The 26,852-nt window shown below is 47.0% G+C and overlaps 1 protein-coding gene across 1 annotated transcript; it reads left to right on the top strand.

Moving 5' to 3' along the window:
- Nucleotides 1-1,866: 1,866 nt before the first annotated feature.
- On the top strand, nucleotides 1,867-26,772 carry OSCP1 (organic solute carrier partner 1). Its single transcript, XM_027570320.2, has 10 exons — nucleotides 1,867-2,049; nucleotides 10,195-10,349; nucleotides 14,104-14,271; nucleotides 14,991-15,071; nucleotides 22,389-22,492; nucleotides 22,937-23,065; nucleotides 23,603-23,672; nucleotides 25,070-25,209; nucleotides 26,164-26,227; nucleotides 26,447-26,772. The coding sequence occupies exons 1-10, from the start codon at nucleotides 1,938-1,940 to the stop codon at nucleotides 26,561-26,563; spliced, it is 1,140 nt and encodes a 379-aa protein (XP_027426121.1). The 5' UTR covers nucleotides 1,867-1,937; the 3' UTR covers nucleotides 26,564-26,772.
- Nucleotides 26,773-26,852: the final 80 nt, after the last annotated feature.

Raw genomic sequence — 26,852 nt, 5'->3', positions numbered from 1 at the left:
CCTGGAGTCCCGGGATCGAGTCCCGCATCGGGCTCCCTGCTCGGCGGGGAGTCGGCTTCTCCCTCTGACCCTCTTTCCCTCTCGTGCTCTCTCTCTCTCATTCTCTCTCTCTCAAATAAATAAATAAAATCTTTAAAAAAATAAAGTAAAATGCCTTTAGCAATCAGGCAGGTCATGTATGAAGGCCAGGTATGATAGTGATGCTAAGCTGCTTGATATAGCCCTATCCTATTATTGTCCCCTTTAAAACTGCAGAGACCAGACAAAAATCAAAGCCTTGTACTGCCAGCTTTCAACTACTGTATAGTATCCAATGCTGAGATGTTGGCTAAGGGGGAAAAAGTCTTCATGGTAAAGCAGTTTCAGTAGGATGGAGAGAGCTGAATCCTAGCTGCAGTGAGGTAGGGAGTGAAGATGTTAAGGAAATTCAGGTTGTGAATGTAGACTACTCAAAAACTTGGCTGGGAACGAAAGGGGACCGGAGAAGTTGTGGGAACGACTTGAGCTTGGCAAATGTCAGGACAAAACTGCAGTGGTAGGTGTGGTTAGGAGGAAGAGGTGATGTTCCATTGAGGGGGCAAAGCTGATGAAGTAGATGAGTTCAGCTGGATTAGGGAGCAATGAGGGAGTGCAGAAGACGTCTCTAAAAAGGTAGTTGGAGGAGCACCTGGGTGGCTCAGTCCATTAAGCGTTCAACTCTCCATCTCAGCTCAGGTCTTAGTCTCAGGGGTGTGAGTTCAGGCTCCATGTTGGGCTCCACACTGGACATGGAGCCTACATATAAAAAAATAATAATAAATAGAAAGGTAGTTGAAGTCTGAGTGGAGAGTCTTGAATGCCATGTTGAAGCATTTAAACTGTGATCTGGCAAACAGTTGGCAGCCACTGAAAGGATGCTTCATGTTGACAATGGCAACTGCTGAAATTTAGCCTAGCAGCCAGTGCCTGTGGTGGAGAGAAAAGAGCAGTAACATGGAGGAACATACTAATGCAGGCAGAAAAATAAATGAAGAGATAAATGTGAGAACGATTTTGGAGGAAAAAGCAGAAGTAGTGACTGATAACTGCTAATAGGACCCAGGGAAACACAGTTGGAAGCCAAGGCCCAGATTTCAAGCCTGAATGGCCGGAGGGAAAGATGTTTTGTAGGTTTTAGAAGTATTGAAATTTACAGAAATGGTTGCTCATCAAAGTAAAAATGTACAGCAGAATATAGGAAGGCGATGCTGGAGCTCAAGATGGGGGTAAACTACAGGATGCCCTCAAAGTAGAGAAGCAGGTGGGAGGCCTGCTCAACAACGTGAAAGAGCTTCGGAGAAGCCCCAGCACGCGTCCTGCGTGAGCAGGACAGACAAGAACAGGCCTGGTTTGATTCACTCCAAGTAACTTTTAGGAAGGAAACGCAAACTCAAGGACTTCCGGCCCTTCCCCCATTCAAAAGAAAAGTCCATTATCATTTTATTGAGCGCCTTCGTGGCATTTTGCATATCTCTCATGGATTCCCCTCTGCATCCGTGAGACGTGGGTCACCCCTCCACGTTCCGTGCCCAGAGTCGCACAGCTAGGAAAGGGCGGAGCCGGGATTCCACCTCAGGTCCGGCCGCCCCGAGCCCGCTCGGAAGTTCTGCTCGGGCCTTCCTCGTTCTCGGGCCGGGGGGAGTGGAGGATGTCGGGCGAACCTGCTGTGCCAGGCCCTGTCCCTGCCTCCCTCACCGGCGGGAAAACCGCCGCTAGAGCCAGAGACCCAGCCTACCGCGGAGGCCGCTGCCACCGGCCCAATCAGCGTCCGCCCCGGGCGCCTCCCAACAAACGGCCCGCTGATTGGTTTGTTCTGCCATCCGCCGCGTTGCCCTGACAACCAGGCGACCGGACGCGGAGGCCGGCCTCCGGCTACCCAGTCCCGTGGCCCTTCGCCTCCTCCTCCCGCATCTGGCACCATGTCGCTGCGGACACTACCGCTGCTCTTCTTGAACTTGGGCGGGGAGATGCTTTACATCCTGGACCAGCGGCTGCGGGCCCAGAACATCCCGGCAGACAAGGCCCGCAAAGGTGAGAGGCGCCCGGCCCGCACAGCCAGCCCCACGCCCGGCAGCCCGTCCCCCTCACCGCCAACGCCGCGCGCACAGCCGGAGCTCCACAGCCAGGCTCCCCTGCAGACTGACCAACACCCCTGCACCCCGCGCTCCTGTAGCCAGGGACCTTTCTCACAATGCCACAGCGCCATCCGCTCAGGGCCCCTCAGGAGTCAAATTCCCCAAAAGATGTTTTCACGGCAGAAGGATTTAATACCCGCGCTAGGGTATATTATTAGGGGACCTCACACACACACACACACACACACACACACACACACACACACACACACACACACACACACACACACACACACACTTCCTCGTCCCCTCAAATTGGAGAGATAATTTCCCCATCTCTCTTGACAACCAGTCCCTCCCAAATGTAGGAGACCGAGCTGCCCACCACCTGGGTAAACACTGTTTGCTAGTCCAAGCATCCTTTCCCCCCACACCCCACCCCAACAGGTGCTGATTCTCCTGTCCTCTGTATGGTATCCTCCATGAGCTGGAGGCCAGTCTTGCTAATTTCAGAAGCTATTTCTAGAAAGGTGGGGTTCTGAAATAACAGATTAATAAGAAGACATAAGAAAGGCACGTTATTCCCTTCACAATTATTGGAAAAGAAGGCAGGTCTGGAAATAATTATATGAGAGTTTATAAAATGCAAAATCTGTCACCCATATACATCACATCTAATCTCCAGAGAAATGACCACCCAGAACTCTCTGCCACCATTTTCTTCTTCTTTTCCTCCCTTCTCAACCAACAACTGCTTTCACCAAGTTTCCTTGGATTGAGTATAGAAGAAATATATATTTCAAGGTAGAGAAAGATGTGGTATAAAGGTAACTGACGACCCCAGATTAAAAATTTATTCTCTCCAGCAATACGTATGCTCAACTGATGTTAAACGTACATATTCAGATGTTAAGCATACATACTCAAATATTCACTATTGTGTCTGTGCAATTGAGTCCAAGTCCACACACAAAGAGATCAGAAGAACCCCCTATCTCATACCCCTCCATTCATTCTGCACACTGCTGCCCATGAGCTTTCTAAATTGCAAATCTGTCCATACTCCCTGCTACTTAAAACCCTTTGTCAGCTTGCACTGTTGTTTGGATGGAGACCAAGTCTTTGGCAGGACATTTCAGGGCCCTTGTCGACCTGACCTCTCTCCACCTCTGCAGTCCCACCTTCCACCACTGCCTGCCTCCTACTTTGTATCTTAATAACAAACTGCTTATAGGCCTACATTTAAAGTATGTTCATTCACATTTCCGTGCTAATAATCCCATTCTATCCCAAAGCTCCCATTTCTATGCTAATGGTTCCTCTTCCATTCTGCATTATTCAGCTTGAGAATCAGCTCCTTCAGGAAGCCTCCCCACACCGGGAAAGGGTCTGAGAATACTCCCATAGTACCCCATGCATGCCTCTCCCTATCTTATCACTGGCCAGGTTATACTGAAATGGTCTGTGGGTGTCTCCCCCGCACGTGATTATCATCTTCATCTTTGTACTCCAGCACCTAGCATAGTGTCTAGACCAGAATAAATTGGTGTTCAGTCAGTGTTTGTTGAACTGATGATCTAAATTGGCTGTTTTATATGATGTTGCCATTTCTTCCTCAAGAGGGTTTTGTTTTCCTTAGCACACATGTGCTGTCATTGCATTCGGGCTAATGGCACCACTGAGCTGACCTTGCACTGGTGGTCTGCATCTTAAAAAACGGTATAAATTAGCAGTTAAAAGCATACTCTCTGCTGCCATGCAGTTGGGTTCCAATTCCAGCTTTGCCCTTTAACTAGCTGTATGTCCTTGGAGTGTAACCTCTATAAGCCTGTTTCTTTTTCCATAAAATGGGCATCGTACATACTCACAGCAAAGCTGTCAGAATTGAATGAGATCATGTATTCAACATGTTTAGCACAATGAGTGGCAGGTGTTGGCTTTCAAGAGTGGGTCTGGGCAAGACCCTGTGAATATGAAGGGACTGGTTTCCTTTGTCTTCAGGAGCTACAGTTCTTCTGGGTTTGCTAAATACAGCTTTAGGGAGTTTCAACCATTTTTAGTAATTCACATTCACACACTCCTTCCCCCCTTCCACAGTTTAGATGAGTGTCAGACATCATGTGAGATGCTGGATGGAGCCCAAGCCAGCCCTTCTGTACATTCACTGGAGGTAGGGCTTTGCATCAGTCTCATCCAGTAACTGCTTCTAAAACCGGGGGACATACCTTCCTAACAACACCAACATTTATTAAGCACTTACTGTCTACCAAGGACTTCTCTGAAGACCTTAATCCCCACAACTATACTATCATGTAGGTAATACTATCCCCATTTTACAGATGGGGCAACTAAAGTTAATTTGCCTGGGGTTACATAGTCAGTAAAAGGAAGAGTAAAGAATTTGAACCCAGGTCATCAGGCTCCAGAGCTCACACTCTTAGCCAGTGTGTCCTTAGGTGCTACACTATACTTCCATATTTGGGGGCACTGTATCAGAATCTTTGGGGGTGGGGGGAATGGGAGGTCGGGAAGAGAGGGGGAGCTCTGAAAAAATTGTCCAATGGACCCACTGATTTTATGAAAGAAATGACAGAAAGTAACGGGCTCATGGGGACTCGTAGAAGATAGAGAGAAAACAGGGTGGAGAGTACAGGATTCAGAAAGCTGAGAAACACCCATCTATCCCACCTTTGAGAGCTGGTGTAGCTAAAGGAGCCGCTGTGACAGTTGCTGGTGCACAGAGGCCTATAAAACAGGAGCCACTGTAAACGAGTTCCCCACTGATGCTGTGAATGGAAATCATATTTCTTCTAGGTGTTTTCATTCTCTTACACAACTAATTGGTCTCCTGGAGGCCATGCCGCTCCCACGAGGCCATTGCAGATACTGCAGTTTTTCACCACAGTGGAGCCTCTAGTTTAGCATTCAACAGAAAGGAAGTGCTCTCACCATGGGGCAACTTTTGAGTGTTGCATATGAATGTTGTCCCCCATTTCAAGCAATAGCAAGAATAATAAAAGTGCCTTTTCCTCACTCCAGGCCTCTTAAAAATACTCATAAATAAGACCCTGTTACATTTTGTTTACATTCCTCATTTTACAGAAGGGGAAACAGACACACAGTAAGTGATTTCTCCAGGAGGAGCAGATCACAGTGAAGTACTGAGCAAAAAAATGGTGGTGAGGTTCCGTTTTTATTTTTCTAGTTCCAATTTAGCAGGCAGCTCTGGATAGCCTTGGGCCTTCCTCCCACTCAAAATATAACTAAAGTGAAATTGGCATAAGCAAGTCATCTGGAAAAATAACAGAAAGACCGAACATGGTTTACCTTCCCCTGGATCCTCAGGAGGACCGGGGCGGGAGCGCGCAGCACTCCAGCGACCTCTGCTGGAGCTGAGCGTCATTGCCCTCAGGAGGGCGCCAACGTGGGACATGCTTTTGCCAGCTCCACTTTGTCGACAGCAGGGAGCCACTGTCCCTTAGAGTACTTGAGCCCCTTGTGGCACCACCGCCCCAGTCCTCCTGAGTCAGATGCTTAACTGACTGTGCCACCCAGGCGCCCTTGTAAAGCCTTCCTTTGAATGAGGTGTATTCTCATAGCATTAGAGAAAATGACTTCTCGGGCCTTTCAAGATAAACCCAGGGGAGCTAGTTCTGGGTTTCCTCTCCCACGAGGCCCCCTCTTGGGAAGGTATAGCCTCTCCAGGGCTTTTTGGGAACTTGTTATTTACCCGTCATCCTTTTCAAAGTTTCAAATGGAAGGCAGAGAGTATTTACATTAGACATTAATGCAAACATGCAAAACAAAGTTTCATAGACCAGATCTTTGGAATTTCTATTTTAAAGCCTCCTTGAAAAGAATGTTCTTGCTTCATGAACTGGTGTTTTCTTTTTATATGCTTCATGTAGATGAATGGACAGAGGTGGACAGAAAACGAGGTATGCTATCTCTGGGCTGCATGCGTTCAGTCTGCATCCACAGGCTCACTCGGTCCTTCGTCATTGGGCTTACTGGGGGACCACTCTAAATATGTCTAAGAAAAACACAGGCGTGAGTTTCTCTTTAGCCAAGAGACTGGTTGTACATTGGAATCTCTTACTTAAATAAATACAGCATGTCAGATGAAAACCAAGCACACTTTGGCCGAAGGACCATATGGCACCTGAGGTATTTGTCCCTTCGTCCGTTCCAAGTTTTGCAGGGCATTAGCTACACTTCTGGGTCGACTGCCCTATTTGATAGTCCTTAAAACAATTCTGTGACAGTATCATGCAGCCAAAGAACTGTGGTTCGACGCCAGGGCTCCTCCCTGAGCCATTCTGCTCAGCACCCAGAGGTCTCTACCGAGCAATGGAGGAACATGGAAGCAGGTGGCTGCACGGCTGCCAGCCCTGTGGGCCGAAGCGCGCATGCACTATGGCCTTGTCGTGCCGAATCTTCCATTTTTCCCTTCACCCACGACTAGCAGCAAACCTGAAAAATTTGCCGATTCCTCAGAATAAAACCTTAGCCTTTCTCACCCTTAAATGTCGCAAGGACCTTCCATCACTTGACATTTGGGTGCTGTTGATGCATGTCATCAGCCATCATCCTCAGTGTTTTCAATGCTCTCAGCCTACCAAGTGTGCTGAGGAGATGACGCGTGTAATATGTAAGAACACAGGCATTAAAATCAAACACCCCATCCTAATTTCACTTCCACCACCAGCTGTGTGGCCTTGGACTTTAACCTATCTAAAACTCAACGTTCCTCCTCGATAGAATAAGGAGAGTAATTCAGAGTTGTCTTGGGGTTTAAATGAGAGAATGCAGGGGAAGTTCTAAGGCCAGTGCCTGGGACACAGTAAGGATTCAAAAGCCGTAACCATCCAGAAGTAGTAGCTTCTCCCTTTTACCTTGGGTTCCAAATTGCACGTTCCCAAAAACAAATGTATAGCAGAGGTAGCTGGTAGAAACTCAGTTGCTTTCATCAGGAGAATTATTTCATCAGGCCAGGCTCAAAGAAAAACCCAACTGAAGGGCTTGATACACTTTTGTTGTCTTTTACCATTTCCTGTGAGCAATTTTTGGCCCACCTCTTGACGCAGGGTGGAATTTCAGGCAAGAGGTGTGGATTATGAAGGCTGTTAGCATACATAATTTATTTTTTTTAAGTTTATTTATTTATTTATTTGACAGAGAGATAGAAGCACTAGTAGGCAGAGAGGCAGGCAGAGGGAGAAGCAGGCTCCCTGCTGAGCAGGGGGCCTGATGCGGGACTCGATCCCAGGACCCTGGGATCATGACCTGAGCCGAAGGCAGCCGCTTAACTGACTGAGCCACCCAGGCTCCCCAGCATACATAATTTAATCATTGGAATTTATTTTAACTTAGGCATTACAAAGTAATGAGCAGAAACTGACTTCAGAACCCAGGACGAGCAACCTGATCTGTTAAGAACTCAGTTACGAACGCTTCTGATGTACCTGTGAAAATTTATTTCCTTCCCTGCCCTTAGTCCCTGTCCCTCGAAACCTGGCTCCTAGTGCATTCCTGCCTCATGAAATTATGCAAAGCTCATGCGAGTGCCAAAAACTAACACCAAGACTGACTGACAGGTCTGCTTAAACCCATTTCTCAGGTTTAACTTAAATACGACCTGGGCTACTTCTCTAGGGCAGGGATAGCTGCCAGTTCCGCTTTGTGCCCTGGTGTTTATCTCACGTCTGGTACAGATTTAGGCCCACCTCAGCCAAGTGCTAGGTAAAGCACTGTGCAAGACGTAAACTTGTCAATTTGTGCCCCCATAGTCTTTCCAAAGACTTAAATTCGAGAGGCGGGAGCTCTGGGTACCAGGGCCCAATCATCAAACTGCCATTTCCTCTGTGGGGTCGTTTGTGTTCACTGCTCGGCCCACAGGGACAGGGCGTGCTGTACTCTTAATTAATAACAGGAGAACTTTCTGGTTGTTAGGGTGCAAGGAGCCGTGATGATATATAGCCTATTCACTTCCCAGGGGGAAAGGCTTCATTTTGCTTTTTACTTTGCCAGAGTGACTAACAATCCCCCTGCAATTTTCTTTCTTTTAGAACTGATGTATTTGGGTATAAGCTATTTTCCTAGATAATGCTAGGGACTCAAAAGACTCTAGAGAAATGGCTCAGCACCCAGGCGAATGGCAGCTTCTGAAAGCATTGACATAATCGGAGCTGATGCGATCCTTCAACTGGAATTCTTCCTCTTGGGGACTCCTCTTTGCCCTACATAAATCCATAGAAAGTTCTTCAAATTCTTTCTCTCAAGGCCTCATGTGTGGCTTTTCATTTGTACCTATTTCCTTGCAAATTCTGCATTTGGTATAGGCTATGGTAAGAAAAAGGTAGAAAACCCAGTTTCTTGCCGGTCCTTGCTTGCTTAGGTCAAAGACAAAAGACCATTCATGAAGCAAACCCAGAAAAGTTCCTATGTCTCCAAGCTGTCCACACTGGGGAAATGTTAGTGCACACTAAGGGCAAGCTGCAATGGGTTCAGATTGTCAGATGTGAGAGACACCCTGTGTTGGTAATGGATTTGGTTCTTCCTCACAAAGAGGATGGAGCCTCAAGTAAAGTCCAAGGTCAAGTGTGAGTTCAACACATCTGTAGGGAGTCAGTCATTTAGTTCTTTTGTATCAAAAGGTGGGGAATCCCCTCCTCTCCCTCTAAATTTAAATACAACCAAGAAGCTCCGCCTTCTCCCCAAAAATGCTCTTTGAGATGCTCTTTTTTTTAAGATTTTGTTTGTTGATAAGTAGGCTCCACACCCAGCGTGGAGCCCAACACAGGGCTTGAACTCACCACCCTGAGATCAAGACCTGAGCTGAGATCAGGAGTCAGACTGAGCCACCCAGGCGCCCCAAGATTTTATTTTTTTTTAAGTAATCTCTACACCCAAAGTGGGGCTCAAACTCACAACCCCACGGTCAAGAGTCGCATGCTCTACGAACTGAGCCAGATGGGCACCCCAATGCTGGCCTGGCCCCCAGGGTACTTGTATCAATTACTTAAAGCTGGAGAGGGTGCCTGAAACCATGACCTGAATGAACTACCTTGCCTTCCGTCTCTAAAATACACGGTCACAACCAATCACCTGGTGCAACCTTTGGCAAGAGAAAGGGGCATTTGTATCCTTCAGTGATAATCACTCATGTTTAATAATTGATTTTGTATAATTATTGTAAGTTATCAGTTTTCTTTCAAATTTTAATTACTGTGAATGTATATTCTCAGCACCCTTATCCTGTCACCCTTAGGTCAGGATATATCTGGCTTAATTAAGAATAATCTGTGTTCATACATACCTGTTCCTATTTCTTGTACCAGAAGGTTTTCCTAGCCTTCAACTAATATTATTTGAGTAGCACAAAATATCGAAATGAACGAGTGAAGAACTAGAATTATAGACACTTTGGTTTCCACATGCCTTAGGATTTTTATTCTCACCAGATGGAAAATTTCCATTTGAACAACAATATGAGACACATCACCACAGTGTAATATCAATATTATAGATCAAATGTAGAAATTAAGACATTCTAACATGGTGCTAATCTGAAGTACATGTCTGTAGAAACATTAGAAATGTTTTCATCTCTAACCAGTGGGTAGACTTGTCTATTTTCATAAAATGTTTTTTATTTAAAAAGAGTCAATTACCGTTATTGGTCCCATTTTTATGAAATTTAAGTAAAAACATTATAGATTCGCTAAACAAACCAAAAAAAGAGCAATGTGGTTTCTCATTTTAAGGAAGAGATCTAATCTAAAATGTTCATAGGAATTTTTTTAAAGAAACATCTCCCCTATCATCAGGTGAGATAATGTATGTGTAAAAGTGGTTTGTAACCACTGAAGCACATTGTCACATTTATGTTTGCTCAGAGACAGTCTCATAAAGCACTCTGGACCCTGCTTTCTATTGGGATGCCTGTGTGGTTTCTCCCGAGGGAGCAGATCTCACCAGCACATCAGCATCCCCACTCTGCGTAGACCCAGCTCCTGCATTCCATTCACATACAGAGAGCATCTCCTGAATAAAGCTTCCTCCAGTACTTGCTTAGCTGTATTCTGTCTTGTCTCTACAGTTCTGAATGACATCATCTCAACCATGTTCAATCGAAAGTTTATGGAGGAATTGTTCAAACCGCAAGAGCTCTACTCCAAGAAGGCCCTGAGGACCGTCTACGACCGCCTTGCTCATGCTTCCATTATGAGACTAAACCAGGCCAGCATGGATAAGGTGAGCAGAGAGCTGCCTCTGTCCCACTGGTTGCATTTCTTGTACCTTTGGTGCATGAGCACAGACTGGGTCAAATGAGATGATGTATGCAGTGGTGCCTTGCCAAAAAAAGGCACTTGTAAGTATCAGTTGTTGGTATTGAGTTCCAGAGTTAGAAAGGACCTCAAGTCATCCATCCCAACCCCTCTGATGTTCATGTCGTTCCACCTGCCCAGAGAGAGAGCTGGTGTTCATGCCCATATTCAGGAACACACACCTCGACCCAGTACAAGTGCCTATCCCTAAAAACTTTAAATCTGCTCCATTCTTAACAAATCTCAGCTCTGTGATGAGGAAACCAGGCATTTTTCAAGCAAATTCAAAACTGTTCAGTCTTTACTTAGAACATGAACATATTGGGGCACCTGGGTGGCTCAGTTGGTTGGGTGTCAGCCTTTGGCTCGGGTCATGATCCTGGGGTCCTGGGATCAAGCCCGTGTCAGGCTCCCTGCTCAGCAGGAGAAGTCCCTCTCCTGCTGCCTCTCCCCTGGCTCGTGCTCTCTCACCACTCTCTCTCTCTCAAACGAATGGATAAAATCTTTAAAAAAAAAAAAAAAGGAACATGAACATATCTGTTTCTTTCTTTCTTTCTTTCTTTCTTTTTAAGATTTCATTCATTCATTTGACAGGGAGCACAAGCAGGGGGAGTGGCAGGCAGAGGGAGAGGGAGAAGCAGGCTCCCCACTGAGCAAGGAGCCCAACATGGGGCTCGATCCCAGAACCCTGGGATCATGACCCCAGCAGAAGGCAGACGCTCAACTGACAGAGCCACCCAGGTGCCCCTGAACATATCTGTTTCTTTGGGAAACAAATTATTGGGGCATTCTGATTTTTAAAATAATAATTCCAAAAAAATAATGGCAGAGAATAGACAAATCTCCTATTCAAAAAACTCTCCTGTTCAGAATATAGGTACTCCCCTCTCCCTGTATGGGGGCTATACTCAGTGACTTCCTTCCAAAGGGACAGTATGGAAAGGGAAGAGAACAGCTGACTTACAGTGGAAAAATAACAAACACTATAAGGTCAGTGACAATGGTGGTAAGTCACATTGGTTGTGTGTACCCTGATAGAGTGTGATGAGGATAGCACTGTACCTCTGTGGTCTTCCTCCCAAAAACCCACACCCCATTCAGATTGTGAGAAAAACATCAGAGAGATGGGGTGCCTGGGGGGCTCAGTCGGTTAAGCGTCTGCCTTCGGCTCAGGTCATGATCCCAGGGTCCTGGGATCGAGTCCCACATCGGGCTCCCTGCTCATGGAGAGCCTGCTTCTCCCTCTCCCTCTGCTGCTCTCCCTGCTTCTGCTCTCTCTATGTCAAATAAATAAAATCAAACAGATAACATTTGGAGGTCATGTTACAAGTACCTGACCAATACTCAAAACTCTCAAGGCCACCAAAAACAAGGACAGTTAGAGAAATCATTACAGCCAAGAGAGGCCTAAGGAGACCTGATGACTAAAATGTAACTGGGGTCCTGGAACAGAAATAGGACATTAGGGGAAAACTAATGAAATCTGAATAAAATATGGACTTCAGTTACTTTTAATATAGCAATAATAATAATTTTAAAAGAATTCATTTTTTAGTTCCTCTATTATGTGAATGTTTGTAAGTCCTGAGGACTGACAGTGAGTGCCAAGTATACAACATCCATGCTCACTGCCGGCTGGTACCTGGCAACCTCAGGGAGCTGTCTCCCTTTAACTGTGCCCTTACCTCCTCTCACTTATTTCTGGAAAGCTCCTTTATCTCCTTGAGCCTCCATTTTCTCATCTATAAAGTGGGGATAATAATAGCTTTTTCATCAGTTTCAGGAGGATTAAGTGGGAAAACATAGAACACATAGGCCTGGCACATAATAGATGTTCAGTCAATGTTAATCATCTCCTCTGCTGCTTGCTCTTCTTCTGCCTTTGAGAAGGTTTAGGTTTCCATGGAGAAAGGACACAGAATTTGGAATAAAAAAACCTGGATTCAAGTCTTAGCTCTACCATACTAGCTGTAGACTCAATTTACTGAATAACTCTGAACTCTCATTTCTTTATCTTCTACCTGGTTTTATCCTTTATTCCTCTCATGGGGTCCTATCCACAACAGGTGCTTAATGTGTGATAATGATGGCAGAGAGTCCCAAGTCTGTATCTGTAGTTTTATACATTCCCCCCACACACACCCCAAGGTGTTCCTGGGTATTCCGCTTTCTAAATGAAATATTTAGCTGCATGTTGGAGAAATGGGATCATGTAGAAAGTTCTAGCAAATGCCTTAGGATCTGAACGTCCTGAGTTCAAAGCTCATCCTGCCATTTATTACCAGCTTTGTGAAATTAAGCAAGTCCCTTCATTTTTAAACTGGGGCTAGCATCTTCGTCATAGAGTCCTTGTGAAGATTAAATGGGACCAAATAAGGTGATGTAAGTGAGTGCGCTCAGCACTACACTCCATGGGTGTAGATTATCCTCCATCCTGCGTCAGTCACGCCCTAGCTTCTCTCCCAGACTGGTTCCTTCCACCCCCATCCCCCAGACTGCCCTGCCACTGTCAGCGTCGGCCTTCTCCCAGGCACTAGGTGGAAAACACTGTGGTCATTTCAGACAGCCCTCATCTTCGGCCCCAAACCTACTCAGGCCATCACCATATGTGACAGTTTGTGTGAACCTATGACTGCAGCCTTCTGCTTCCACAAAACCTATCTTGACCACTTTGGTCCTCACCAGTGTCTCGCCTCTGATGGTTCATGGACGGTCAGACCACACGTGGGGCTTGCTGATATCTCATTAAGGATTGTTCACCATTTAAAATTGCTCTAACATGGTTGTAGGATTTCACACTTGCCACATGCACACATACTCTCTCCTTGACTCCTCTCAGCAGTTTAGTAACGACAGGAAATTAGGGAATAATTCTTTTAAGATTATATTTATATATATACTTATTTATTTGAGAAAGAGAGCTCGAACCGGGGGGAGGGAGAAGGAGAGAGAAAAATATCCAGCAGACTCCACACTGAGCTTGGAGCCCAGACTGTGAGATCATGACCTGAGGCGAAATCAAGAGTTGGCCACTCGGGTGCCCGGGAGGCTCAGTCCTTAAGCGTCTGCCTTCGGCTCAGGTCATGGTCCCAGGGTCCTGGGATTGAGCCCCGCATCGGGCTCCCTGCTCCACAGGAAGCCTGCTTCTCCCTCTCCCACTCCCCCTGTTTGTGTTCCCTCTCTCGCTGTGTCTCTCTCTGTCAAATAAATAAATAAAATCTTTAAAAAAGAAGAGTTGGCAGCTCAACCAACTGAACCACCCAGGTGCCCCAGGGAATATTTTTTACAGATGAGAAAATTCAGGCTCAGAGAGGCAAAGGGACATGGCCAGGGCCATCCACAACACATCGGCCACAGCAGTAGAGGGCTCGTTTTTGAACTCGCTCTCTCTGAGGCCAGCACCCAGTCCAGGGCCCCACGGCTGCCAATACTGTTCCAAACATGTTCCATCAGCAGCATATGTAAGCTGACCAGAAATCCTGGCTTTCCCGGGAATGCCCTGGTTTATACCTGTTGTCCTAGCTTCATTATTCACATCATCCCCTTTTACACTCTTGGTTTGAGTGATAACTGACACGGTCACCTGAGCTGTATGAGATGCCCAGAACTGTTTTTCAGTAAATGCTTGACTGGACGATTGTGTGGAGGTGCTGATGTCTGCTTCTATTTATTTTGTGCAGCTGTATGACCTGATGACCATGGCTTTCAAATACCAAATACTGCTGTGTCCCCGCCCCAAAGATGTGTTGCTGATCACTTTCAATCATTTAGACGCCATCAAGGGTTTCATCCAAGACTCCCCAGCCATCCTGCATCAGGTGGAGGAGACTTTCCGGCAGTTGACTGAAGTAAGCGGGGCGTGGTTCATCACCTCTCAGCCCCATTCTTGTTCTCATTCCCCTGTTAAAAACAGCCAGATTCGGAGCACCTGGGTGGCTCAGTTGTTAAGCATCTGCCTTCGGCTCAGGTCATGGTCCCAGGGTCCTGGGATCAAGCCCCGCATCGGGCTCCCTGCTCCGCGGGAAGCCTGCTTCTCCCTCTCCCACTCCCCCTGCTTGTGTTCCCTCTCTCTGTCAGATTAAATAAAATCTCAAAAAAAAAAAAAGAAAAAGCCAGATTCTATGACAGACAGAACAGGATGATGGATGACAAAGCCTGCCACTCTCCTGAAAAATCCTAAAAATCTACAAGTATCCATTTGATCATATAACAGGCATTACCGTCTTAGGCCCTCTCACTGTGGCCTTCCACATGGGGAAAGCAACGACACAGGGCATGGCCATTTCCTCCTGACTTTTCAGAAAGGGAGCTGGCAGGGGGAAGGGCCCCTCCAGGTCTGTGGGGAACAGGAGAGGTGAAGTGTCCCCCTACTTGGCTGTGGCCCACTGGGGTCGGCCGCACTGGCTCTGCCACTGCCCCTCTCAGCCCCAGCAGCGAGTCCCCTGCCTGCTTCTCTGGCTCCCGCCCCCCCTCCACCCACCCCCCAGGGTCTGCCTAGCCCTGCCCGTCTGCACTTCTCACCTCACTTCTGGAAGTAAAGCGCTTCTCTCTGCTTTGCATCTGGCAGATATACGGGGCACTGTCTGCGGGGGAGTTCCAGCTGATCCGGCAGACGCTCCTCATCTTCTTCCAGGACCTGCACATCCGGGTGAGTGAATGGGCGGCCCAGGGAGCACGCTGCCACCGCCGTCCTAGGGAAGCAGGGTGCCAAGTGGTCAGGCAGAAGAGGGCTGAGATTGCCCAGTTAGTGATTCCTCCGTGGTTGGCTCCATGATGATAAACTTTCTGATAACAAATCTCAGCAGTTTTTAAGTAGACCAAGGAAGACAATGATACCGCCATTCCTTCCCAGTTCCTTTATGTGTTTCTTTAAAATATGATTTATTCTCGTCTCTGGAGGAAATGTGCTCTCAAGGCTACCAGCCTGCTCTCAATGAGAAAGCCCTTTCTCAAACCGTTAGCATCCTTGACCTCTCCAGTATCTGACCCTGGCAGGAGGCTGCCCTCCCACTCCAGGAAACCCACCTTTCCCGGACTCTCACGGGGCCAGACCATCCTGGCCTCACTTTACCCCTCCCAGCTCTGTGCCCCGCACTCCTTCCTCCCCCTTTCCTTCACCTTCACGTAGGACTTCGGAGTCTCACCGACACCCTCCCCTTGCCCTAGCCCTGCCACCTAGACCCACATCTCCACCTGCTTGCTGAGCTCTCCGTGAGGAGGCACCCAGTGCCTACAGTGTAAGGTCTGCGCAAAATTCATCTCCAAAATTCCAGTCCTGCACCACTTCCAACTTCCCGATTTCTTTTGAGGGCCCCACCGCCTCTTCACTCACTCAGCTCAGAAGCAGAGCGTGACCTTTGAGTCCCCTTCTCTGCTCTTCGTCTAAAGTTCTCCCGAGGCTGCCTTTTCAGGGTCCACGTCCTCCTTTCCCTTCCTGCTGCCCCCAGGCTGGCTCAGGCCCCCCTCTGCCTCTTGGCTGTGGCTCCAAACTGACCCTGCGTCCTGACCCTGTCAGGCCTACTTGGGACAACTCCACACACTGCTGAGCTCCTGAATGTGGGGCCTGTCTCTCTTGGACAGAACTTCGTTCCTCTGCATAACTTAACAAGCTGCTCAGGGAAGGATGGGTGATAGGGCCAAATGAGCCGAGGCTCTGGAGTCAAACATCCTGGCGTCTGAGTCCCAGCTCCAACACAGCTCCATGACCTTGGGCAAATTACCTTTCTTGAGCCTTACCTTCTTCATCTGAAAACTGGACACGATGATGCCTTATTGCAAGCATATAGCTGATGCAGCGTGTGTAATATGTGTGGATTTTCTTGTATGTGTACAGTATAGAGCGTTTCCTTCCAGAAACTGGTCACAGTGAATACCTCCTGGTTGTGGAGAACTGCGTGGAGGATGGGATAGGACAGAGCCATGTTCCATCATATACCTTTGAACCTTTTGAATCTTGTACTTGTGTAGGCATAACATTTTCACCCAATAAAATTCAAAAAAAAGAAGCAGTAGGATGCACTTAGTGCCTGATCATTATTTCCCTTCCACGGACCAGGGAAGACAAATAGATTTCAACTCAGAGGCCAATTTTATGTTTAACCCTCATGAATAATTTTATTTGCTGTGGATCGAGTAATAATAACACCAATATAAATTAAGATCTCTAATAGTCATCAAATAAAATAAAAAATATGAAAGTACAAATAAGATTAAGTTTTGCATTGCTTTAAAATATTGAAAACTCTGCATCAGATTCTTATCAAAATAGTGCCTATTTGGACATTGTTTTATGGATTGTAGTGATATGAGCAGCCATATTGATTTCTCAGTTCTGACAAGTTAAAATTCATTATAATGAAAAGACACTCCTAATAATAAGTTTATAACAAAATCATTAAAATGCATTAAACCACAAAATATATTAAGCTTTAGTTGCCAAATAGGCAAGCAATGAAACATCAGAATGTTCATGAAGAAAAACAGGAATCACATATCCTGACGATATTCAGCCACCGTTCCGTGACACTTGGCTGGTCTTCTGAATCTGGTCTTGAATGGTATTTCTGCTCAGCTGCAATTTGTGCTTGCCAATGCAGATTTTCTCTGTTTCCAAAACAGCCTTGGTAGTCTTTAGATTTCTTAGTAAAACCAACTAACTAAATAAAAAAAACACTGGTCTGATCTAACACTCCTTTGCTGTTTAACCAAAGCAAACGCAAAACACGGCATCCTGATACCCACAGCTTTCTGTGGTACCAAGAAACAACCTGAAGGGCGCCTGGGTGGCTCAGTTGGTTAAGCGACTGCCTTCGGCTCAGGTCATGATCCCAGAGTCCTGGGATCGAGTCCCACATCAGGCTCCCGGCTGAGCCAGGAGCCTGCTTCTCCCTCTGACCCTTTCCCCTCTCAGTTTCTCTCTCTCTCTCTCTCTCTCTCTCTCAAATAAATAAATAAAATCTTAAAAAAAAAAAAAAAAAAAGAAACAACCTGAAGTGGTCTGAATGTGCTCAAGGCCCTGACCTGTACCCAGGCCTGGCCAGAGACCGCCCAAAGACCACTTCCACGTGGAATCCTGAGCAGTTCTTTACCACCATCCCCATCCCCAAGCCCCTCAGCCCTCCAGAGTCCTTCCAGAGTTGCCTCCAAAAGGGTAGGCTCCTCAGCTCAGCCACCCTCTCCTGTACTCTCATTCCCATCCATGCTTCCTTCCCTCGAGGACTTTCCTTGTGTGCCTCCTGTTGTTTCAGTTGTTGAAAAACATCATGCCATCTTTGCCTCTTCACAGAACGTTCCCTAGCCCTCCCCTCCACGACCCGCTCTGCTCGGGAACAGTTCATCCCTGTGACACGCGTCAGTCTACCACAGGTTTATAGAGCGCACCATTTTCAGTGTTAGAGATACAGAAGTGAACAAGACCGAGGCCCTGCCTTAACGAGGTTCTAGGCCTAGTAAGAATAGACAGGATAAGTAAGTCATGTTCTTGTTCTGATAACTTTAGGAAGATGGCAAGATAAGGTAAAGTTATAAAGGGCAACAGGGATGGGCTGTCGCCTGCGACCAGCGCTGTCCAATAGCACTTTCTGTCGCGATGGAGAGTGCATCTGTGCTGTCCAGTATGATAACCACTAGCCACATGTGGCCATTGGGCACTTGAAATATGGCTAGTGTGACTGAGAACCTGAATTTTTTAATTTAGCTTAATTTTGTTTTTTTAAAGATTTTATTTATTTATTTGTCAGAGAGAGAGAGAACACACGAGGAGGGGGGGTGCAGAGGGTGAAGCAGGCTTCTCATCGAGCAGAGAGCCCAATGCAGGACTCGATCTCAGGACCCTGGGATCATGACCTGGACCAAAGGCAGACGCTTAACCGACTGAGTCCCCCCAGGCGTCCCTAATTTAGCTTGATTTTAATAGCCGCACTTGACTAGTAGCTACTGTACGGGACAGCACATCCTTATGAGAGAGTTAGAGTCGAGTCAAGGGCAGCCTTTCTGAGGACAGACATTTTAGTTGAGAACGTAACTAACAAAGATCTCAGGGAAGCACATCTAGACGGAAGGGACAGCAAGTTCAAAGGCCCTGAGGTGGACAAAGCACGACAGAGAGGAAGCCAGTGTGAGTGAAGCGCGTGTAGGCAGGAGTGCTGCAGTTCACAGGTGTAGTGTGCAGCGGGGGCACTAACTAATCAGGCCAGACACCAGTCATAACCAAACTGGCACCTACCAGCTGACTTTAGGTTTATACCCTAGTGAGGAATTTAGTTTGTTCTTAGAGTAAAGAAAACATTTCAGGCATCCTAAGGTAAGTGGTAACATGATCTGATTTGTGTTCTGGAAGATGAACTGCATGGGACAGGGGTGGAGGTAGGACAACAGTGACGACACCATTGTAGAAATCTAGGTAGAAAATGAAAGTTCTTGGCGTAGGTGCTGCCACTGGAGATAGCGAGAACTCGTCACATCTGGGGTATCCCTTCAGGGCAAGAGCAGTAAGACTTACTGAGAAACTGAACGTGGGGAGGAAGGAAGAGAAGAATGAAGAATGACTACCATGTTTCTGGTCTGAGCAGCTGCTGGTGCCTAGTGCCATTGACTGAGAGGCGGAGGGACTGAGGGAAGTGTATTTGGGTAGAAAAATTAATTAACTCTAAGTTTGATTTGCCTATTAGACCTCCTATTTGGCGATGTCAAATAAGCAACTGAATATGCAAATCGAAAGCCCAGAGGAGAGATGGTCAGCGTACATCATAGAGATGGCATTTCAAGTCTTCTGGCTCTTGGTGGAGGCTGGTCATTCTCCCTCATCCACCGGTAGGGTGTGAGAAGCAGGGTTGGCATTCTGCCACCTGCCCCCTCACTTGCCGATCTTTATTCTCCTGCCCTCACCAATGTGGCCCTCCTCTAGTGAGGCCAGATCAGCAACCACAACACCGTGCAAAGCCCTGCACTCAGCACTCACTGCTGAAACTTCCTGCCAAGCCACTCACCCGTGTTCCCGGAGCATTCACATCCCTGGCTCACTGTCCTCCTGGCCACCAGAGCCCTGCCCCCACCCTCGGGGACACGCCTCATCCAGCACTCTGGCCCCACAGCTCTGTGACCTTCATTTCCTCTTTCCATAGGAAACATGCTTCCTGCCCTCAGGAACTCATTAGAGAAGGGGAAAAGGCACCAAGTGCCTTGCAGATGTTTGATTTTAAAACAGAAGAGTATAAAGAGAGAGGCCACAAAGGAGGGAGTGGTCAGTTCTACCTAAGAGAATCAGAAAAGTCAGGGCACCTGGCTGTCTTAGTTGGTGGACTGTGCGACTCTTGGTCTCTGGGTTGTGAGTTCAAGCCCCACGTTCAGTGTAGAGATTACTTAAATAAATTTTTTAAAAAGGAAAGAAAACGAAAAGTCTTCATAGAGGATCTGACATCTTTTTTAAAAAATGGGTTTTCGCAGGCCCATGGGAAATAAGGGGAGGGGTTACCCGGACACCCTAGGTGAAGGACACCATCTCGATAAGGGCATGAGGCATGTAACTGCCTAGTGTATTTGGTGGTGCAGGGGGTGCAGAAGGCTGCAAGCATTTGGGTATGGCTGGAACGTAGGATTCAAGGAGGAACATGGCTACAGAGAAGAACAAGGGCCAACTGGACATTATCAGGCAGGCAGTAGAGAGCCACTGAAGCAGGGGAGGGACATGGTCAGAGAGAAGTTTAAAAGAGTCTCTTCAGCAGCCCATTGGAGGAGGGATCACAATCGGGTGAGAGGGCAGGCACTGAGGTCAGTTAGGAGGCACCTGCCGTGGCCAAGTCAGAGACGACAAAGGTCTGCACTAGGGACCAGGGCGGAAAGGAGGGGCCAGATACAAGGAGTGATAGTGGGGAGGCAGGGCCTGACGACTGAATAGACATAGGAAGGTGGGGGTCAGGGGAGCTCAGACTGCTGGCTTGGTGCCTTCATGGTGTCATCCACTACAATTGGGAACCCCAGAGGAGGATCCACGATGACCCCTGTTCTGAGCAGGATGAATTTGAGGTGCATCCCACGGAACCTCTAGGTGGACACGTCTAATAGGCAATGGGATAGATGCATCTAGTGCCCAGGGAAGAAGGCTAAGTGGCAGCTCGAGATCTGGGAGCCATCGGCACGGAGGTGAACGCTGGGAATACATGGGACCAGCTGGGGGAGAAAAGGGTGGAGTAAGAAGAGAAGGACAGGGGCGAGTCACTTACAGCTGAGGGCCAGCAGAGGGGCTGGGCAGCAGACAGACCCAACGGTCCTGGCCGGCCAAGGGCAGGTTGTTGGGTCAAACACAGCTATACACTGGACTGAAGTGCGTACATTTCAGACCTGCTGTGACATAGTCAACCGTGTTAGAATTAGGCTCACAGGGGGTCCAGCACATATATATACATTCCCACGTCTCTAAATTTTCTTTCTCTGTGCTTGTATTCACATCCCTTGGTCACAGAATCTCAAGGGCAAAAATTCCATAACAGTTGTCCAGCCAAACCCTCCAATCAAACCAGTTTACACATTCCCCCCAAAACATATCTTCTGCCCTCCCATCTCTGCTTTCTAAAATGTCTTCACACCCACCTTCCTCTAGGGCCAGCTCCAAACCCACAGTTACCCCTACCACCCCCATGCCTGTGGTCGTTCTCTTCGGTGGGTTACTTAACTATGCATATGCTCCCCAGCATCTCCTGCTTTATACTGTCCCTTTATCCCATTTTATGCTTGGGTCCTGTGTCCAATTAGACTGTAATACTGAGAGTATTAGCTACCACGTATTGAGCACTTACTATGTGTCAGACTCTGTGATAACTGCCTTCTCATTATCTGATTTGGCGGGTAACACTCGCCCATTGAATAGATGCTGTTATTACCCCTAGTTTACCAAAGAGAAAACCAATGCACAGAAAGGTTGTGTAACTTACCAAAAACCCAGAGCCAAGGAGTGGCCCAGCCGGGGCATGAGCCGGGCCAAACTGCCAGCTTATGAATTCTTACCACTTCCCACTGTCATCTGTTTGCACGCAACAGATGCTTACTTTTGATGATATTATGAATATAATCTTGTAGCGTTTTAGAGTTTGAAGGGATCTTCAAATCTATCTCATTTTACAGATGAGGAAGCTAAGATCCAATAAAACTGATTAACTGCTACAGCCTTTATGGGATTTAATCTGACCCTGACCTCAACATGAAGTATGCAAACCAGGGGGCGCCTGGCTGGCTCAGTCTGTAGAGCAGGCGACTCTTGATCTCTGGGTTTTGAGTTTGAGGCCCATATTGGGTATAGATATAGAGATTACCTAAAAAAAAATAAAAATAAATTTTTTAAAAAGTACACAAACCAGGGAGTAGAAATAAGCATAATGTGGTGTTTTCAGTCGCATAGAAAAACTTCAGACTCTAATGCCAACCGTATCCACGTGCTCTGGCCTCTTCCCACCAGTCCAGCACATGGCCAAAAGATTGGGCTCCAGAGTCAGAAACACAAGGGTTGAATCCTCAGCTCTGCCCCCTTTGAGCTGGCTGGCTTGAGAAAGTGTCTCAACATCTAAGCTGCCAATTCCTCACCTGTAAAATGAAGGTCCGGATAGCTCAAGCCTCACAGATGTATGGGAAGTTCGGCCGGGAAACAAGGAATGGGTGTGGAATTAGTTTTGAATCGTGGCCCTGTCTCTTACTATTCTCTTCAGGCAAGTCACCTCACTCTGGGAGCCTCAGCTTCCTCAGCTCTAAAATGGGGGTAATACAGTTCACCTGGAAGACTTGCTATGCACTTCAAAAGGCCTGTTTGTAACAACACTGTAACTCTGCAGGGCTAGTTATGCTGAGTCTTTCTCTCTCATTGTTATAAACCCACTAGGTAACATCCCCAAGCCATTATACATTTACCCATCCTCAGAGTGCTTGTGTCTAGAAAAATATACCAAAAAAATGACAATAAGTGTATTTTTTTTTCCAGGTATCCATATTTCTAAAGGATAGAGTCCAGAATTCTAATGGTCGCTTTGTGTTGCCCGTCTCCGGGCCTGTTCCCTGGGGAACTGAAGTTCCTGGACTCATCAGGTGAATTCTCAACTGTAACCATCAGACCAACGTTGGGGTGCCAGGGAACAAACATGTGGGCCACCACAGAGAATGCGGCACTGCTGGGCGCCCCCTTCCTTCAGTAAAGCACGGCAGGTAGAAGGTCAGGTTCTCATCCCAGCTGTGCCACTGAGCAGACACTTGAGGCCAACCACCCAGTTCTTCAGGATTCACTTCCTCATCTATTAAATGGTTGCTGTAAGGATGAATAAGATAATAATGCTCTAAAGTGCTTACACAGCACCTGGCACATAATATGTACTTGGTAAATATTATTATTATTGTATTATTATTGCTTCAGCCAGCATCTTTATCTCGAAGGAGTGCATGAATTCCTTTTTGTCCCATAGTACAAAGAATAAAGAAGCCTTCAGGACTCCCCAAGCTTGGAGAACATTCCATCATGTCATATTTGTATTGTAGAATGTTCAACGACAAAGGCAAAGAAGTGAAGAAGATAGAATTCAAGCATGGTGGGCACTATGTCACTGCACCAAAAGAAGGTTCTTTTGAACTTTATGGAGACCGAGTCTTGAAACTGGGAACCAATATGTAAGCAAATCCTCCCTCCCTGAATGAATTCAAGTCTGAGGGAGGTCACTTCACTTAAAAAACCAGCTTGACTTCCGCTATGAAAATCCCTGCTGACAAGTGAAATCATTTCCCCTCTCAGATACAGTGCATGCAGAGCACTGACATTTTCAAAGGGCCCCCAACATTTCCAAACATAAGGCAACGCGCCAGACTGAAAAGATAAATTGTAAGTAGCCACGGAAGAGACCTAGCCCAAACCTGTGTCGCAGTGGAGGTCAGAAAGGCGAGGCCTTCATGTAGTGTTCACGTTTTCTGCAGTAAAATACATTCCTTTGCCAGAAGAGCCATTTCCATGCAGCCTCGCAGGTATTTTTTCTTTGGGAAAGCATGAAATCTGTGTGGTTGGCACCCACTTAGTTATGTTCTGTACTCCGAACACATTTCTGGATGCTTTTTAATGTCTCAAAATAGAAGTTATGCGCTCTATTTATGAGTTAGAAGGAAGTCGATGTGAAAGGGCTGGGCAGTGTTTTCACAGTTTTCCGTTGATACCAGGTACAGTATGAACCGGCCCGTGGAAACCCACATGTCTGGAGCATCCAGAAACTTAGCTTCCCGGACACAGGTGAGCTGCTGCCTTCCTTCTTCATCTTCAGAGCTTATTTCTCGACACAAAAATCTAGACGGGGAAAAGGGTGGAAACTCTAGACTTCAAAGCTAGCCAGCGTTTCCCTCGTTGTTTGCAATCTTCTCAGTTCGGCCTTACAAGTACAAAGGTCTTTAATTGTAGTTTCTCATGAAGACTTCCAGTGATCTGACTAATTAGGTAATTTTAGGCTTGGCTCAACCACCATAATTAAGCTAGAACCACACACCAGGCCACGTGAAATAGCATTGTACCAGTGCCACTGGGTCTGTGGTTGCTGAGTCCAGTACTCCTGTGTCTTCTGATCATTACAGCAAACCCTTTTCAGTGCTACCCTCTATAATGCTGTGGTAGCTAAGTTCAAAATGGGGTTTTAGAGTCTCTGAATTCCATCTTTTATAAATTCTCACAGAAGTCGCTACTAGCTAACTCTAGGACAGATCAGGAAATACTCAGTTATTTGGCAGACATCTACTGAACTACTTCTATGGGCTGGGAACCCAGGGACACAAAGCTGGCTTAGAAGGAGAGATGGGCATGCAGACCAAGGTGTCAGTATAAGCAAAGGCACCAAGGGACAAAAGAGCAGAGTGGTATTTGGGGGAAGCCGGGAGGCAGCATCTCTCCCACCTGGCTAGACCATAATGCAACTGAGGCAGGTGGCCAGAGATTTGCCTATACCAGGGCACTGGGGCCTGATTCCAAAGAGGCTTAAGCAGTTTGGACTTTGCCATTTAGGCAAGAGGCAGAGGGGTTTATCTCCAGCAAGGAAGAAGTAAGAGGAGAACTCTACTTTAGATAAGTGGCGGCAGAGTGACAAAGAAAAAAAAAAAAAAAGACAGCGGAAGAGGCAGAGCAGGGGGCAGCTCAGAGGAGCGGGCTTGGAAGGAGGGGTGAGCGGTTGAGTGGGGCCAGACTGCCCCAGGAGGGAATGGATCCCGGGTGTGTTCACCACAGTCACCACCTGAGGGCAGTGTGGTAGCTCCGATGGAAGGAGTGCCCTGGGCCCCGGGGCATTTGCTGAGGCTACTTGTAAATGCCCAGGGAACTAGATTGACGGAAGAGGAAGCAATGTTCTCCTTCAAGGAGGAAGGTCGTCGGAGGAGAATGGGGATGTCTGGGGCCCTCCACTCATCTTGAAAGTGAGAATCTCTGGTTTGCTGCCTTGCTAATAAGAGTCCTTCTGCTTCTGATGTGGATTCTTTCTGTTTGGGTTAAGCCTGTTTTCTATGCTTTATTTGGACACAGTTCTTCCCAAGATAAATTAAACAGTTACTGTTTTGCCTGGTTCTATAATACCACCGTGGGTCTCGAGGGTCTCAGCAGGAAATGTGATCACCTTCATGTGGCTAAAAATCATGAAATTGTTTCTGCAGGAAAGCATTGCTCCAAACCCTCTTGCTAAAGAAGAGCTGAATTTCTTGGCCAGGCTGATGGGAGGGATGGAGATTAAGAAACCCAGTGGTCCTGAGCCAGGATTCCGGTTGAATCTCTTTACCACTGATGAAGAGGAGGAGTACGTTTTAAACCTGTTTCTTACAAGGCATATCTAAAAATCCTAAGTGTGATAAGAACCAGAAAATGGCCATTATAAACCAGTAACACTTATAAATATAGATGTAAAGGTCACAGAGGACAAACCAGCAAATTAAGTAACCTAGTTAAAGAAGAATCCACCAGTATTAAATAGCCTGAAACTTCTGGGTTCATTCAAGAAATAGTTCTAATGTTTTACTTAGCAAAGCATAGCTGAACAAGAAGTATTGGAAGTCAAGATAATCATAGTAAGAAAAATCTGTTTAGAAACCAGAGGGGAGTCAGAGCATGATGTCTTTGGGATAGGACAGTCTCCCCCAAAACCAATAGGAAGAGTCATCCACCCAGATTTATACAGAGCTTTACAGTTTATAGAGCACTTTTGCACCATTATCTCATGTGACCCTCCTCACAACCAGATATTTGGGGTGGGGGTTGCCTTCTAGTTCCATATCCACTGAACTAACTTTTGTGCACCTGTGTGCTTACTATGGTAAGTGCCGGGGACACAAAGATGGGAGTGTAAGACCTAGAGCCTGTCCTCAGGAGCTCGCAGGGTAGGAAGAGAATGTACCGGACACAAGTTATTTCAGTGCCATGTCATAAATGCGCTAATGGAGGACTCAGTGATTGACTTTGCACCGGCAGATGGAGGGAGTTGGCATCTGGGCTTGGTTTTGGAGTTTGCCAAGCAGAGGAAAGGGAAAAACCTTCTTGGCCCAGTTCAGTACATGCAAAGGCACAGAGACTATAGATAAGGACTTGACTTTCTGGAGCATAGGGTGCACTGCTTGGGGAAAGGGCAGAAAGCTGAAGGGAAGTGGCAGAGGGAGAGGCAGAGAAAAACAGGCAGTGAAATTATCAGATGCCAGTGTGCCACACTGGCAGGGAGAAAACCCTAACCTTTGACCCATTTCTCTACCACCTCCTGCAGACAAGCAGCGCTAACCAGGCCAGAAGAGTTATCCTATGAGGTTCTCAACATACAAGCTACTCAGGTGGGTGCAGGCGATTACACAAGCCAAGCGTCAGTCCCCTCCTCATCTCCTGCCAACCTCGAACGTCCCATGCCCTCCCTTCTCTCTCATCAGCATGTATCCAGAATCCCTATTCTGACACGCATCACAGTGGCGGGACAAAAATTCAACACCGTCTGCTCGGAGAAGCCGTGTGGCTGACACACCCTTCTCAACCTTGCCCTCTCACTTCTCCAACAGGACCAGCAAAGGAACAAGGAGCTGGCTCGCATCATGGGGGAGTTTGAGGTCATGGACCAGCCAAGGCAGAGCGCCAGCAAGGGGGATGATCTGCTTGCCATGATGGATGAGTTATAGCTGTGCTGGCCCGGCACCCCCCCCCCCAACGCCCCCTATGGGACAGGCTGCCTGATAAGGACCCTGGGGATGCTCCAGGGAGCAAAATGATGCTGCGAGTTTTATACCGAGCAGTTAACTGCCATTTCTGTCTATGTTGTAACGAACTATGCAGGTCTCCCTCAAGGAGTGCCGTGTCTGGAAGGCACACACATATGCATGTTTTCAGCAAAATAGATTCTGGCTTTTAAATTGGACCTTTTCTGTTTTCTTCTGGTTTTATGGCAACCATCCAAAGCATCCTGGGCCA

This window comes from Zalophus californianus, chromosome 4 (assembly GCF_009762305.2).
Source record: "Zalophus californianus isolate mZalCal1 chromosome 4, mZalCal1.pri.v2, whole genome shotgun sequence".
Lineage (NCBI taxonomy): Eukaryota > Metazoa > Chordata > Mammalia > Carnivora > Otariidae > Zalophus > Zalophus californianus.
This window is presented reverse-complemented; position numbering and strand designations above follow the sequence as displayed.